The 14,398-nt window shown below is 37.1% G+C and overlaps 1 protein-coding gene across 3 annotated transcripts; it reads right to left on the reverse strand.

The window, feature by feature from the left end:
* Positions 1 to 2,062: 2,062 nt before the first annotated feature.
* Positions 2,063 to 7,619, reverse strand: LOC113317996 (protein CHROMATIN REMODELING 35-like). Of its 3 annotated transcripts, none has more exons than XM_026566128.1 (8): positions 7,399 to 7,619; positions 7,131 to 7,240; positions 6,215 to 6,984; positions 5,632 to 5,826; positions 4,814 to 4,963; positions 2,844 to 4,624; positions 2,515 to 2,580; positions 2,063 to 2,325 (listed from the first exon to the last, which is right to left on the reverse strand). In XM_026566128.1, the coding sequence occupies exons 2-7, from the start codon at positions 7,186 to 7,188 to the stop codon at positions 2,577 to 2,579; spliced, it is 2,958 nt and encodes a 985-aa protein (XP_026421913.1). In that variant the 5' UTR covers positions 7,189 to 7,240; positions 7,399 to 7,619; the 3' UTR covers positions 2,063 to 2,325; positions 2,515 to 2,576. The 3 variants fall into 3 exon arrangements, with proteins under 3 accessions (XP_026421913.1, XP_026421911.1, XP_026421912.1); XM_026566126.1 differs by having other exon boundaries at positions 4,814 to 4,981; XM_026566127.1 differs by having other exon boundaries at positions 4,814 to 4,981; positions 6,221 to 6,984; positions 7,399 to 7,618.
* Positions 7,620 to 14,398: the final 6,779 nt, after the last annotated feature.

The following is a 14,398-nucleotide window of genomic DNA, read 5'->3' on the forward strand; positions in this document are numbered from 1 at the left end:
AGTATATTACTAATTTTCTTCTCAAGACCAAAATGAATGCTGCAAAACCCACATCTAGTCCAATTTTACCATCCAAGTCTGATGATGATACTACTCCTTTTGAGGATATTGTTCTCTATAGAAGCATTATGGGTGCTCTCCAATATGCAACAGTCACTAGACCTGATATTGCATTTGCAGGTAACAAAGCTTGTCAACATATGCAAAATCCCACTAATGCACACTGATCAGCTGTAAAGAGAATTTTAAGATACTTGAATGGCACTATCTCCTTTGGTCTGCAATTTAAGAGAGCTTCAGCACTGCAATTACATGCCTACTCAGATGCTGACTGGGTTGGTGACATATCAGATAGAAGATCCACTGGTGGTATGGCTATTTTTCTGGGTCCCAATTTGATTTCTTGGTGCTCTAGAAAACAGAAAATTGTTTCTCGATCCAGCACAGAGGCTGAGTACCGTGCTTTAGCTGATGCAACATCTGAGATTGTGTGGGTTCAATCTCTTCTTACTGAGCTGCGCTTTTCCATGCCTAGAGTCCCAGTTTTGTGGTGTGACAACATGGGAGCTACATACCTTACAGCTAATATTGTCTTTCACAATAGAATGAAGCATATTGAAATTGCATTTCATTATGTGCGTGAACTTGTAGCTGCAAAGGCATTGGATGTTCGTTTCCTCTCTACGCAAGACTAAATTGTTGATGTTTTCACGAAGGCACTCTCTACAGCTCGTTTCTCTACTATGCGACTCAAGCTCAGTGTCATTGGTTTCTCTAGACCCTGATCTTGCCGGGGGGGGGGGGGGGGGGGGGGGGGAGGAGAATGGGTGTATTGTAACTGTGTGAATTGAGTGTGTGAAATGTGTCTGAGAACTTGTGTGAGTTAAGCGTGTGAGATAACTGTCAGGTGGCTGTTTTGTATACGTTGTGTACCGGCCAATCCTGTAACAGTTGAAAATTCTTTAAAAATATCTCAGTGATTGTTCTGAGATATCTTAACTAAAAGTGAAATCAAAATCTGTAACAATTCAAACCCTAAAGAAGATTGTCTAACGACATTCATCTTCTCAACATTTTGCAACGTGGAAGTCGAAAATAAGAAGCATGGATGACAGTGGTTGTAAAAGTGGAAGAACCCCAAAAAGCTCACCAACAACAAAACTTTAGATGATCTATTTCACTATTTTAGGACAATTAGTTGTAATTCCTTAAGGCAAAAATAGTTGCCAAATCTTATTTCTCTAGTTGATCTTTGCTCCGCTAGCCCAAACAATACTAATGCAAAAGCTAGAGCAGATGGCATATGTAATTTTGCAGACTTCTCTGCAGAGCTGATTTTAGCCATGTTTGGCTAACTGCTTAGTTTCTAATTTCCTTTGCAAGGGGGAAAAGGAAAAAGAACCAGCTAGGGAACTCTGATATTTTGATCAATAATTTGGATCTTCCCCTTATCTAGAAGATTCGCCTGAGTAAAATTTTATAATAGTACGAAGATATCATCAATATGCCTTATGCTGGTGTCTGACAAAGTGATAGTGGTTCGGTAGTTTTTCAAAACAAAAGCTGTATCATGGCAGGACAATATATGCCTTGTGCTGGTGTCTGACAAAGTTATAGTGGTTCGGTAGTTTTTCAAAACAAAAGCTGTATTAGTGGTTCGGTAGTTTTTCAAAACAAAAGCTGGTGTCTGACAAAGTTATAGTGGTTCGGTAGTTTTTCAGAACAAAAGCTGGTGTCTGACAAAGTTATAGTGGTTCTGTAGATTTTCAAAACAATGCGTTCTCTTCAAATTGTCAAACAACATTCTATTATCCAAGTCATGATGAATACTTCCTCAGTCGTTACCACCCTAAACTTAAAATCCACATAAACCTGCAAAGGGCATCCATGATACCGACTTAAGGAATTTATTCAGTTTGAACACGCCTGCCTATTCACTGATATCTTTTCTATCTGCAGCACTGTATTTAAGCTTCAGCATTTGAAAAAGGAAAATTAGCTTCAGCAAAATATTACTGCTTTGGACTTTCTAATGAGACAACCAAATAAAAAGACATTCTACTAACATCTGAAAACTCAAAGTGAAATGCATTATAGTTTTAGACCATCATTCACTGTACAAACAGAAGTGCGGCAAAGAACCCACTATTTCAAACTTAATAGCATCCGCTAATCGCATCATTTACTATACAATCAATTACAGATGCAGTATGACCAAGTTCCCAAAAAACAAAGAACAAGAGACATTTTCCATAAAGATGTTAACAAGATCCATGACAACTTACAACGCTCCAAAAACAAGCAGTTAACAACACCCTGGTAAACCTGCAGAAAATAGAAGAAAAGGTATCATAATCAATGTTATTATTTCACATAGAAAAATAACCTACAGAAGCTTTGAATTAGATTTCGTCTGATCATCAGTATATACTGTCACATAGAAAAATAATCTACAGAAGAAACATACAGTTTAGTTACCAAAGTTAATCTTACCAAAGAGATTAATTTTCTTACCGAAGTTATTATTTCAACCACAACAGTAAGAAAACATAGAATTGCTGCTGACTGGAGCAGCTTCACCTGAAAATTCAGCAGAACCGGAAGAAAAAGTTATGTCCAAACTTGTAATGTGGCTGCTAAATCTTTTGTAAGTTGAAAATGCTGTGATTGTGAACAGGTCAAGTAAGAAAGATCCAAGTTTGTTGGGTAATTTACTGTTTCCAGAGAATGGTAATGGAAACTGAAGATACAATCTACATAGCTACTTATTGTGTTTTTAATGTCATTCCCTATTCGTTAAAAAAAAAGTAAAGAGACATGGGTAAACATAGAGATCCACCGACCTTTTGTACAATGCTTTCACATCTTCACCTAAGGAATGGCTATCCCAGAACGAATCATCCAAGTCCTTTGTATTGACTTCCTCCATCGCGAAGTCATGGTAACCACAAATCTCATTCCACTCAAACCACATTTTCGAAATTAACTCCTTCCGAAAGCATGTATGGTGGTCTTCCTCCTCGGGAGAGTCTGCTGCCACCAACCTATAAGCATATACTTTTTTTGTTTGACCAGGTCGGAATGCACGACCAATTGCCTGTCGGGTAACCGAGGGATTGAGATGAATATCTAATATCAGTAAGCGAGATGCCCCCACTAGAGATATTCCTTCCCCACATGCCTTTATTGAACCAAAGAAGACTTTTGCATCCTTGGAATTATTAAAACGTTCCATTGATATTTCCCTCTGGTCCTGGCTTGAGTCCCCCGATATGACAAATATTTCCTTCCCCAGGCTCCAGCCTCTAGTTTTCACCACTAGCCTCTCTAAAAACTTCAGTGGGAGGAGATATTGACTGAAAACTAACATTTTCTCACCAGCAGATTCACAAAGTGCCAATAAAGTCAAGAAAAATTTTGTTTTCACACCATCATTGAGTTCTACTTTGTTAAGAAGCTCATCAATCTTGGCCTCGTGAATGTGTCCTTTCTCTCCTGTGGCGCAACTCTCTGCGTGTTCTTTCAACTGAGGGTGAACATAGACTGCGCTCCCCATGGAACTTCTCTTGAACTTATCCAATTTTCTCAATTTTTCTACTGCATGTTTCTGTTTGGGGTTAAGAGTGAGAAGTACAGTCAGATCAATGAGTCCTGGAAGTTCATCCAGAAAATCACCTTTGTAGTAGTGTAAAACCTTGCCTGTCATCTCACGAAGGTCTTGTATCACTGTGACTTTCCTTCGGAAATCTTGATCATTTTGTAGGGTCTCTTCAACTAAATCATAGAAAATTGTGTCTCCCCCACTATTCTTAACCTGCTTCCTGACAGCAATCTGCACCCTACTCATGACCCTCCTCACAACAGCCTTTGATGTATCTAACTTCAGAAATTTTGGGCGCACAAGATTCAAAATGTTGAAAACCTCTTTCACATGATTCTGGAATAAGGTTCCAGATAATACAACCTTCCGAGGAGTTTGAACCTGTGAAAGGGAGTAGAGCACATCTGTGGTCTCGTTTCTAGGCGTGTGGCCTTCATCCAAAATAAGTATAGTAGGAACCTTGAGGAGTATATCATGGCAGGCAGCTGCAGCTATGCTACTGGTACTGTTAGATACGATGCTTGCAAATTGTTTATACCCAAGAAACAAGATTCCTTTGTGCTCCACCCATTGTTTTAAGACATCCAACTGTTGTGCTCGACTATCGGCTTTTGAAGTATACAAGTCATACAGGGGAATTTCTTCAACCTGCCATCTTTCAAACTCCCTCTTCCAAGTACCCAGGATTCCTTTAGGCAACACTACAAGTGGTCTGGCATTCGGATATTTTGCCAGGAAGCTTTGCATAAAACTTATGATCATAAAGGTTTTTCCAGACCCTGGTGCATGTGCCAAAATGCAACCACCTGGACTGTCGCACACTAAGTTCCTAAGCAAGAAATTGAAACCTTCAATTTGGTGAGGCTTCATTTGCTTCATGTGCCTCGGATGCACTGATATCTCAGCGATACCAAAATCTTGATCCGATGCATTAGCAATAGTAAACTGAGATCCTTCAGCTCGTTCGCAGTCCTTCGTTGTACGAGATTGAGACATGTAACTAGTTCTGGTAGTCTTGGTTCCCTGGATAAAAGGAGAAGAGATATGACTGAACTGTATACAGTATAAGCTATCCAACAATAGAACCGACAGCTGTTGTACCCTGCCAGCAGCCAGCGTCATTAACAAACCCAATGAAGATCAGCCGCCTGAGAAATCTAAAGGTAAAAGTAAAACTGTTGGAGAATTAGTATTACAGCAAAAGGAACATACCTTTCCCCACTGGAAGTCAAATATCTGTTCAATGCTTTTTTCAATCACCCCACATATCCTACAGACGTATCCCAGATCATCTTTGAGAACAAAAGAATGCTCACATTCGTCTTCCTCCTCCTCTTCTGCAATGTGTTCCATAGCAGTACCCAGAGCTGAAGAAGCATCCTATTAAAAGAAGGCAGCATAAATTATTAAGATTCAACCCCATGTAATACTTCCAGCATAATATAAACCAGTTACAAATAAACAAGTCCGAATCAAGAATCATTTATTTGAACTTGCTAAGCACCGCGCAAGAGAAAAAAAAACTGACCATCAAACTTACAAACCAAAATCCCATGTCTTAAGCAAGTAAAACGAATAAAAGCATAAACAAACATCTAGTCAACCATGCCTGTGGATATATTAATAACTATGTCTCGCTATGCCAGACTGCTAGTTTCAAACTTTAATTAATGCATTCAAAATATGGAAAAATAGAAAGGTAGTTTTCATGAAGGGAAGAAATACCATGACCTACAACATATGGTCTAATTAGAAGCTGTGTCACGTAGTTACCACTACCAGAGCAGAGCACGAGAAACAAAAAGCAAAAAAGGGAAAGCATAGCCTTCATTCTGTAATTTGACCAGGAAACAAGATGAGGAATGCAACACTAGAAGCTGGAGCCATTCAAATAAATGAAAATATACCATTTCATTTCAATAGGCTAGTCATGTACTATGAATATGAATATGATACGACTGTCTGAATGGGAACACTAAAGAGAAGGTGGATATTATTTGCTATATGGGTTACTACTAATAGAAAAATACCTTGGAACATTCTAATGCGAGATTCATCTCCATCCAAATATCACCAAGCCCATCATCTTCACCACCACCACTGCCCGAGTCACTCATTATATCATCTTGTACACCTACATATACTCCTTTTGATTTCTCAATTACTGTTTCGCCACAAACACCTTTATCTCCTTTCTCAACATTCCTCTTTCGCTGATCACTTCCCTGCATACAATAACATCATGCATCATTATTACAGTTGAGCAAACTCTCTTGTCCCTTGTCTTTTTTCCACAAAAATGAAACAGGTCCGGTGATCAGATCTAGTGAGAGTAATGAGAAAATGAAATAGGTGATCTACAGATGTGATCAACTACATTGACAGCGGAACGGGGTAAAAGTAAGAATGAACCACATATAAAAAAGAAGAATTTTTTTTTTTTAAATGAATGGGATTATACTTCTGGAATTTCAAATCAATAAAATAGAATTTCACTGTTTTTACCCTTATACCAAAAAAACATTCATTCATGGATGTTAAGACTTTTAACTGCAGCATACAGTGCGCCAATCAGAAATGCAACTCATAATTAATAAAGCACAATGTACTCAGATTTACATGTTTAGCTGGTTTTTCACCAACTGGCTTCTTCAGAAAGAGCAACTGGAAATCGTATGGAGTGCTCATCTGTGCTCCAACAGGTGCAATCCCCTGATTATCATTTTGAGTAGTAGAATTCCTTCTCTGCCGCTGCTCTACATGGTATGGGGTCCGCACTTGAGATCCTATTCGTTGTGCATCGGTAGATATCTGAATACCACAGTAATTAGGATCACGTCTCATCTTAGACACCTCAAGGTCATAGCTATAATCAGGTTTGTTATTTCCAATCATATATCGGTCATCTGAACCAGCTATCACCATTGCATTGTTACAACCTGGCGTATGCAAAACAATCTGACCGGCGGGTGTTTCCATTCTTTCATCAGAAACAGGTCCCAAATCATGAATCTCATCTTCACCATCCAAATCAATAACACCTTGAGATACCACATTACTAGTTCCCCTGCTACCTCTCGGAGACGGTCCTACTGAAAACACAGGATGACTAAGCAGTGATGGATACAACTCACGCAGAGAATTCAAAATCTCACATCTCTTAGCAGAAACCGCTTGAATCACTTTCGTAACACTCCCGTACATACTATCCCCATCCAACTGTTCCGTCATACTAGGTACAGAATAGTCGATTATGTCAGAAACATCACCCCTTCGGTACCTATATTTCCCTTCCGTAAGTGATTTCGAAGTAAACAAAGCGTCGGTATTATCAACTCTTTCATTAAATGTTTTTCTCCTCACATTTCTTGGAGAATAAAAATCTGTCGTCAACAGCAAAATAAATATGATGAGAACAATGAGAATCCACAGAATAATACATCACAGAGGCCATGGGACGGCAATTGACCCCAAAAATTTTAACAAAACAAGTAACAGCTTAGAAACCCCTAAAAAATTGGACACTTACTATTAGAAGTCGAGTGATCAAATCTTCTTATGAGCGGATTAGGTCGAAGTTGTTCCATATTTTCAACTTAGTTTGCATGCAATAGAGCTTTGTCTGTGTTAAATGATTCACTGAAACAAACACAAACAGAAAATGTTCAAGAATCAGACTTAACAAAGGGCTGAGTTAGGGTTTAAGGAATGGATATAAGAGGGAAGATAACGAGCAAAGATCTTAGGAAATATCCTAAGTTTCATGTATGAAATGGAGAAGATTAAAGAAAATATACCTAATCAGAGTTTTAATCGATTCTGGTTAGGATGGTGGTGCTGGATTTCTTCGTCCTTGTTATCTTCGGAGACATCGGACAATTGTGAAGGCTTCGAGGGGATCGGTCGATTACGAATGTGGCCTCCAGGTGGTGTGGGGTCAGGTCGGGATTAACCGTCGGCACATTTGGCAGACGTGTTTGAAGAACACATGAGAAGTTGTTTTCTGAATTCTAGAAGACCAATAGCTAATAGCCTGTTTGGATAGATAAATAAAAGCAACTTTCTAACTTCTAAAAGTTAATAAGTTAAAAGTTGGGGTGGTTGTCTCGTTTTTAATCAACTTTTAAAAGTAAGGAATCAGCTTCTAAACTGAGAAAGAAATTTTGGCTTTTCGCTTCCTTCATGTTTGTCACTTCCATTGCTGACCACGATTGTAGGTACTGGATCACCACCATACATATTTCAATCAAGATGGATTCATGGAAGCTCAACAACCAGGGTACATCAGATAAAGATGCACACGCGTTGCACATTAGTACCCCCATATCTGCTTTAACACATCTCGAGATGAATTCAAAATGAGCAGCCCATATCTGGTCCAACTGACATTCAAAATGAGCAGCCCATATCTCTCATGTCCAATGGGAGTGTGCCACTTGTCTAAGAATATACAATATCACCTAATAAAGACTCGCCACATGTACGACCACTTGCTTTTCTTTTCATGGGAAAGAAAATATTATATGAGCACATACTGATCTTATGTACGAGGTAAGTACTCATTTTGTCATTATCTCAATTCCAAAACAGGCATCATGTATTAATGTGGTGAAGTATATATTATGCTCAAAATCAATCTTCTTTAGTTGCAAAAGATATTTAGTTTCCTTTCTTCCTCCACCATGTCGACATACCTCGTACATTAATTATTGAGTAGGATTTTTCATTTTACGTGATAACTCATAAATCCTTCGAGAACTAATCACCAAGTCCTTCATCCTAAAATCCACGAGACCAAAATGCCCGAGCATGTTAGTTTCTTAAACCAACTTCAGCCCATCATCTCCTTCACTAACTTAAATTGGGCCTATCCCATTTAGATCCAAAAGTATCCACGACCCATGTACTCCGAAGTCCATATTTTCTTCTTGGAATCCTAGTTTTAGCCGATTTTCTTGGAAAAGCCCATTTTATTAATTTACCTACAAAAACACAATCAATACCAAAATAATCACCAACAATATATATTTTGGGTAGTAAATATGTAAGAATAAATCGCTCATCATCCCCCTTACATAATGATCCGTCAACCATATGTATTTGTAGTATGAAACTACACATTAATTCTCCCCCTTTTGTCAATATAAATTGGCAAAGGTACGAAAACTAGTGGGATCCTCATGAAATTTTCATAGAGATACTTCATGACCAAAAGAGAATAACATACTAGCCTATTTAGATGCAATCATAAATCCAAAGCTAAATGCATTCATCAAGGAGTTTATAAAGATACACGATAACCCCCATAATATTCCATAGCTGCACTCCCTACAAAGATTTGGCAATTAAGCACAAGTTCAAAAAGAACTCTTCCCCATAAAATGTCATTCCCGAAAGAACAACAAAGACGACCTTGCTTTTACAAGAAAAGAAGGATTTCTTTGGATATAACCAAATCACATGAAAACATGGATTTGAATCCAAAAATCTCAATTGAATTAACCACAAAAATGATCAATTCAATTGTCCATGCTCGACATAAGAGAACTTACAGAGACACACAGTATATGCACAAATATGTGTAGATTGGAGGTCGACCAATACTGCGGAATACACAAGGATTCATCCTATTTTTCATCACTATTTGCACAATGACATATAATATACTTAATCCTTGTAAACAAAAGTTTTATCCTTTCTTCCATCAAAATAATGACATAAAATGCTTTAACTTTTGTTTGTCAAAAGTTCATTCTATCTTTTATCAATACTTTCATACCGACATAATAGAGATAACTTTTGAACAAGTATGGGTCAGTCACAGGTTCACGGACGTAAACAACATATCCCATAACAATTTGCAATATATAAAATCATAAAGATTAAAATTGCAAACATCATCTTCCAAAAAACTTAGAATTTAAATAAATAAATCTAAAAACATGAAGATGAAAACGTTGGACATAGCTATGTGTACTTACAATAATGGTTATTCCAAACCCTAGTTATTCTTCTAAAAACACAAGAAATAAATTCTCATAAGAAGATTTACTAGACATAATAAATCAAGACAAAACAAACTCTAAAGACCAATCATGATCACAAGCACTAATCAGAGTTCAGGTACGGAAGCTTCACTGGTTCCAAAATCTTCAAGCTTGTGACAGACTGTATCAACTGCATCTTCGGATAAGATATCCTCATTGAGAAGATCCTTAACATGTGACTTCATGAGAACAAGGTCAGAGTTAACCTTTTTCAACTCAGTTCGTAGCATGTTAAGATCTTTTACCGAGTTCTCAAGCTTCAGTTAGGTCTTCCCAAGGTCAGTGAGAAAACCATGAACTACTTCAGCAGAGACCATCTCAGCATTTTCTCGATCTTGATGAGAAAACGCATAATAACATGAGGCACGGGATTCGAGTTCGTCAGCTTTAACCAGGGTTCTTTTCTTCTTTAAAACAAATTCCAAGTAAACTGAATCATCAATTGAATCAGTTAGTAATTTCCAAGGGTTTGAAGGAGACCCCATTGTTTAAAACCAGGAAGAGAGAGTATTAAGGGTGCACACGGTACGGTTCGGCTCGGTTCTTGAAGAGACCGAGTACCTGTACCTCCCTAGCCTCGGTTCCAAAATTTTGGACCGGTACTTGTACCTTGTACCTCGGTTCCGGTACCAGGTACGGTTCCGGTACCAGGTACGGTTCCGGTACCAGTCGGTACTTTTCCAGACAGAAATATGTATTTTTCTCTGACAACATAAGTACCTGTTTTTTACCTGTTTTTCAATATATTAAGTAATATCTCAATCAAAAAACAAAGCACCAACTAATAAGTAGCAATATTACTAGCAAAACAAACAAACAAAGTCTTGAAAATCTGAAAAAAGAAGTAGCAGTAGGCAGTAACACACAAACTGACAAACACACACACTAAAGTCTTGAAAATCCGAAAAAAGAACAAGTAGCAGTAGGCAGTAGGCACAAACACACATACTAAGTCTTGAAAAGGAGAAAATCTGAAGAAAAAAAAGAACAACTAGCAGTGCAGCTAGTGCTGCAGTAGTCTTGAATCTTGATCTTCTAATCCATGTCAGCAGCACTTGTGGTGGCATCAGTGTTGATAGGACCAAGTAACGCTGCAAAAACAAATAATAGCAGTTAGTAACTATTAGTCTATATCTATTACTGCCAAACACAAGTAATAATGTAATATGTATATCAACAATGTATATGTTTGTACAATTGTATGTTACCTTCTTCAAGTTCAACATCATCATCTGGTATGTAATCAGATAGAAGATCAAGTTGTATTGGATTCCTTAGCCAGCTTTGTGTGCAAAGCAATGCCTCAACTGTCCTTCTAGATAAAGAGCTTCTACAAGGACTTAAGACGCGCTTTCCTGTGCTAAAAGAAAACTCAGAGGTAACAGAAGACACATGAATGGCTAATATGTCCTTAGACATATGTCCAAGTATCTTATACTTTGTAATGTTGGTCTTCCACCAACCCAATAAGTCAAACTCCTCATCATCATCTTCTCCTTCACCTTCTTCATACTTGTCAATGAAATATCTATCCAACTCTGTTTTTCGCATGTCATCATTTGGGATGCTCTTGAACCTCTTACTCCTTGACATCAACTCTTTCATACGACTTGTCCCTTCCCATGGTTTACTTACCACTGCTTTGGCTTGTCCCTGAATAGAACTACTTGACTCATCCTGATGAACTGAATACATATCCTTATATTCTTCAAATAGAATCTTAAAATCCAACATAACACTCTTCATAACAGATTCAACCTTGGGAGAATTATTCCCATACAAGAGCTCAAGAGCAAATTGTAGTCCTTTTTCTTTCTCTTTAGGATCCAACAACATGGAAAAAAATGTTGTAGAGTTCATCTTTGCATAATCACCCCAATATTTGTTATACTTCTTAAACATTTTTCCAGCCATAGTAGCAATAAAAGGATCTTCATCTACATTATCTCTAAACTCAACTAGTTGCTCATAAATGATAACTAATTTCCATAAGAAAGTGTTTGTTGTTACCTTAGTTGAGGCTAAAAATGCAACAGTGGCATCAAAGAATACTTTCAAACATTTGACAAGGGCTTTGGAAAAGATCCAATCCTCTTCACATGGAGCAGGTTTCCTCACTACTAACTTCTTCTTCTTCTTCTTTTGTGCCTTCTTCTTTCCTTTTACCTCAACTTCTTCTTCTTCTTCTTGTTATTGTTCTTCTTCACTAAATTCTTCTTCTTCTTCACCAACATTAACATCAATATCAAAATCATTAGCATTGGGTAAATCTTTCTCACTCTATTTTGGGAAATAAAACAACTTCTGATATTCCTTGCCATACCTTTCTAACCTAATAAATGCTTTTTCAAACACTTTTGCAGCCTGTAGCATTAAGAATGTGATGTTCCACCTAGTCTTAACATCTATATCAATGTTATCTTAGACTCTATTCCAACTAATTTTGCACAACGCCTAAGCTTAGTCAACCTAGATGGAGAACCCTTTATATAATTGACAAATGACCTGATTTTTGCAATTGATTTGTTGTAGACCCTCACAACATCTTTTACCACAAGTGCAAGTACATGAGCTGCACACCTTACCTGAAAAGGTGAAATTCAAACAAGTATTAGATATTTAACAAAACTAATAAACATAATCCTAAGTAGAAAGTAAAAAAAATAAAATAAGTCATATACATATACTTACATGCAAGTACTTAGCTCTATCTTATGCCCTTGTCATTGAAACAATACTAGTCTTCAAATAATCCATTGCTACCTTGTTGGCACTCACATTATCCAAAGTGACAGTAAACACATCTTTAAGCCCCCAATCAGACAAACACTTCTCTAACATCTCACCAATATCAATTCCTTTGTGACCACTAACCTCACAAAACATAATAATTCTCTTTTCTAACTTCCAGTGCTGATCAATAAAGTGAACTGTTACACAAATGTAGTTGAAATTTTTTGGTGAAGTCCATGTGTCTGTTGTCAAACTAACCCTCTGCTTGGTTGACTTGAAGTAATTTTTCAACTTTTCTTTCTCTGATACATACATTTCTAATAAAGATCTATAAATAGTCATTCTACTTGGCACAACAAATCTAGGCTCTATGACATGCATCATTCTCCTAAAATCTTCACCCTCAACTTCTCTAAAGGAAATCTCATCAATTATAATAAACTCAACAACTTCCCTTTTACATTTTTCTTGATTGAAAATAGTACACATTAACTGACCTTCATCCTGACCCAGTGTTGCAGGTTTTAATGTCAAAGTTTGTTGTCCTTTTGGCTTTGGCTTGTTAAGATTCTCCTTGCATCTGTTAAAGTGCTTCCACATTCCACTTGTACCATTCCTTCAAGTAGGAGCCTTTATCACCTTCTTGCAGTAATTGCATGCAGCATCTTGAACATTCAACCTCTTGAAATGATTCCAAATGTTAGAAGTTATCTTACTACCCATTTGAGTAGAAGTAGCTTCTACATCTACTGCTGCTGTCTCTGGCTGTGCTGCTTCATCTGTTGGTTGTATTGAGGATCCAACAACTGTATCTGGTGTAGGTGTAGCAGCTGAAGTAGGCGTAGGAGTAACTGTTCCATAAGCCTGACTTGATGCATCCATGCTTGATCACTGAAATAATAATCACAATTACAAACATAAACATAAGTACTGAAACATTTAAGTGCATTCATACTTATAAAGTGAAGAAGAAATAAGTACTGAAAAACATTCACATTTAAGTGCATTCATACATTTAAGAACTGAAAACTTCATACATATAAGAACTGAAAACTTCATTCATATTGTGCTTCCACTACAAATTGTTCATAAAGATTAAAGACATCAAAATAAATACTAAATAGTAAAGTTGCAGACTAGCAGTACATATGACACGGCAGTACACATTACACATAATGACATAAACCACTAAGTCTAAGGCTCTAAGCCTAGTGTTAAGCATTATTATACGAGCTCCGTGGGGGCATCTTCTAAAGTGCTTCCACAATGCTGTTGTTCCATTTATGCAGTTGTGAGCCCTATATATCCTTCCACAGTAATTGCAAGTGGCTTATGTAACATTTCTCCTAGTGAAATGACGCCATATTATGTTCCGATCCCTAGCTGGACTTGATGCATCCATGAATGATTGGTCACTGACAAACAATATATACCCAATTCAAACATGAATCATTGCTGGAAAAAAATCTAAAGAACACAAACAACATGCATTCAAAACACCAAGCCGAATCCATAAATCCAAAATCTAATTGGTACCCATTGTCTGTTGAAACTAGATGTTACCAAGATTTTTAACTTGAACCAAATCAGCAAAACAATTGGCATAAAGAAGAGAGCCTTACCTTGTAATTCAATTAACAAATTTTCAGAAAACACAAATTCAATTAAGAAATTTTCTGAAAGGAGATTCAATTATCTAGTGAGAAGAAATGATTCATAATAAAGGAAAAATAGGGCTTTAGGGTTTCAAAATGATAACACTGGTAATTCATTCATGTCATCAGATTAATAGAAACTTTCAGGATAGACAAAAATAACATCAACTAAATTTTTTTCTTCATTTCATTAGATCTGGAAACTACAAATCTAGATTGCATCTTACCAAATCGAGATTTAATGAACCAGTAGTCAAAAATCAAAATCGAGAGGTGGTGTAATGAAGATCGTGGAGTTGAAGTCTTGAATCTTGATACAATGATATAGCAAAAAAAATCCGTCAATCACAGGCATAAAAAAT

Source organism: Papaver somniferum, chromosome 10 (genome assembly GCF_003573695.1).
Source record: "Papaver somniferum cultivar HN1 chromosome 10, ASM357369v1, whole genome shotgun sequence".
NCBI lineage: Eukaryota > Viridiplantae > Streptophyta > Magnoliopsida > Ranunculales > Papaveraceae > Papaver > Papaver somniferum.

What these genes read in the sequence shown, in the direction of transcription:
- LOC113317996 (XM_026566126.1), bottom strand. Translation starts at nt 7,188, where the DNA reads ATGGAACAACTTCGACCTAATCCGCTCATAAGAAGATTTGATCACTCG. An exon ending in AACCAGCTAAACATGTAAAT is followed by an intron (nt 5,827 to 6,214) that starts CTGAGTACATTG and finishes TATTGTATGCAG; the next exon opens with GGAAGTGATCAGCGAAAGAG. An exon ending in TTGACTTCCAGTGGGGAAAG is followed by an intron (nt 4,625 to 4,813) that starts GTATGTTCCTTT and finishes CCTTTTATCCAG; the next exon opens with GGAACCAAGACTACCAGAAC.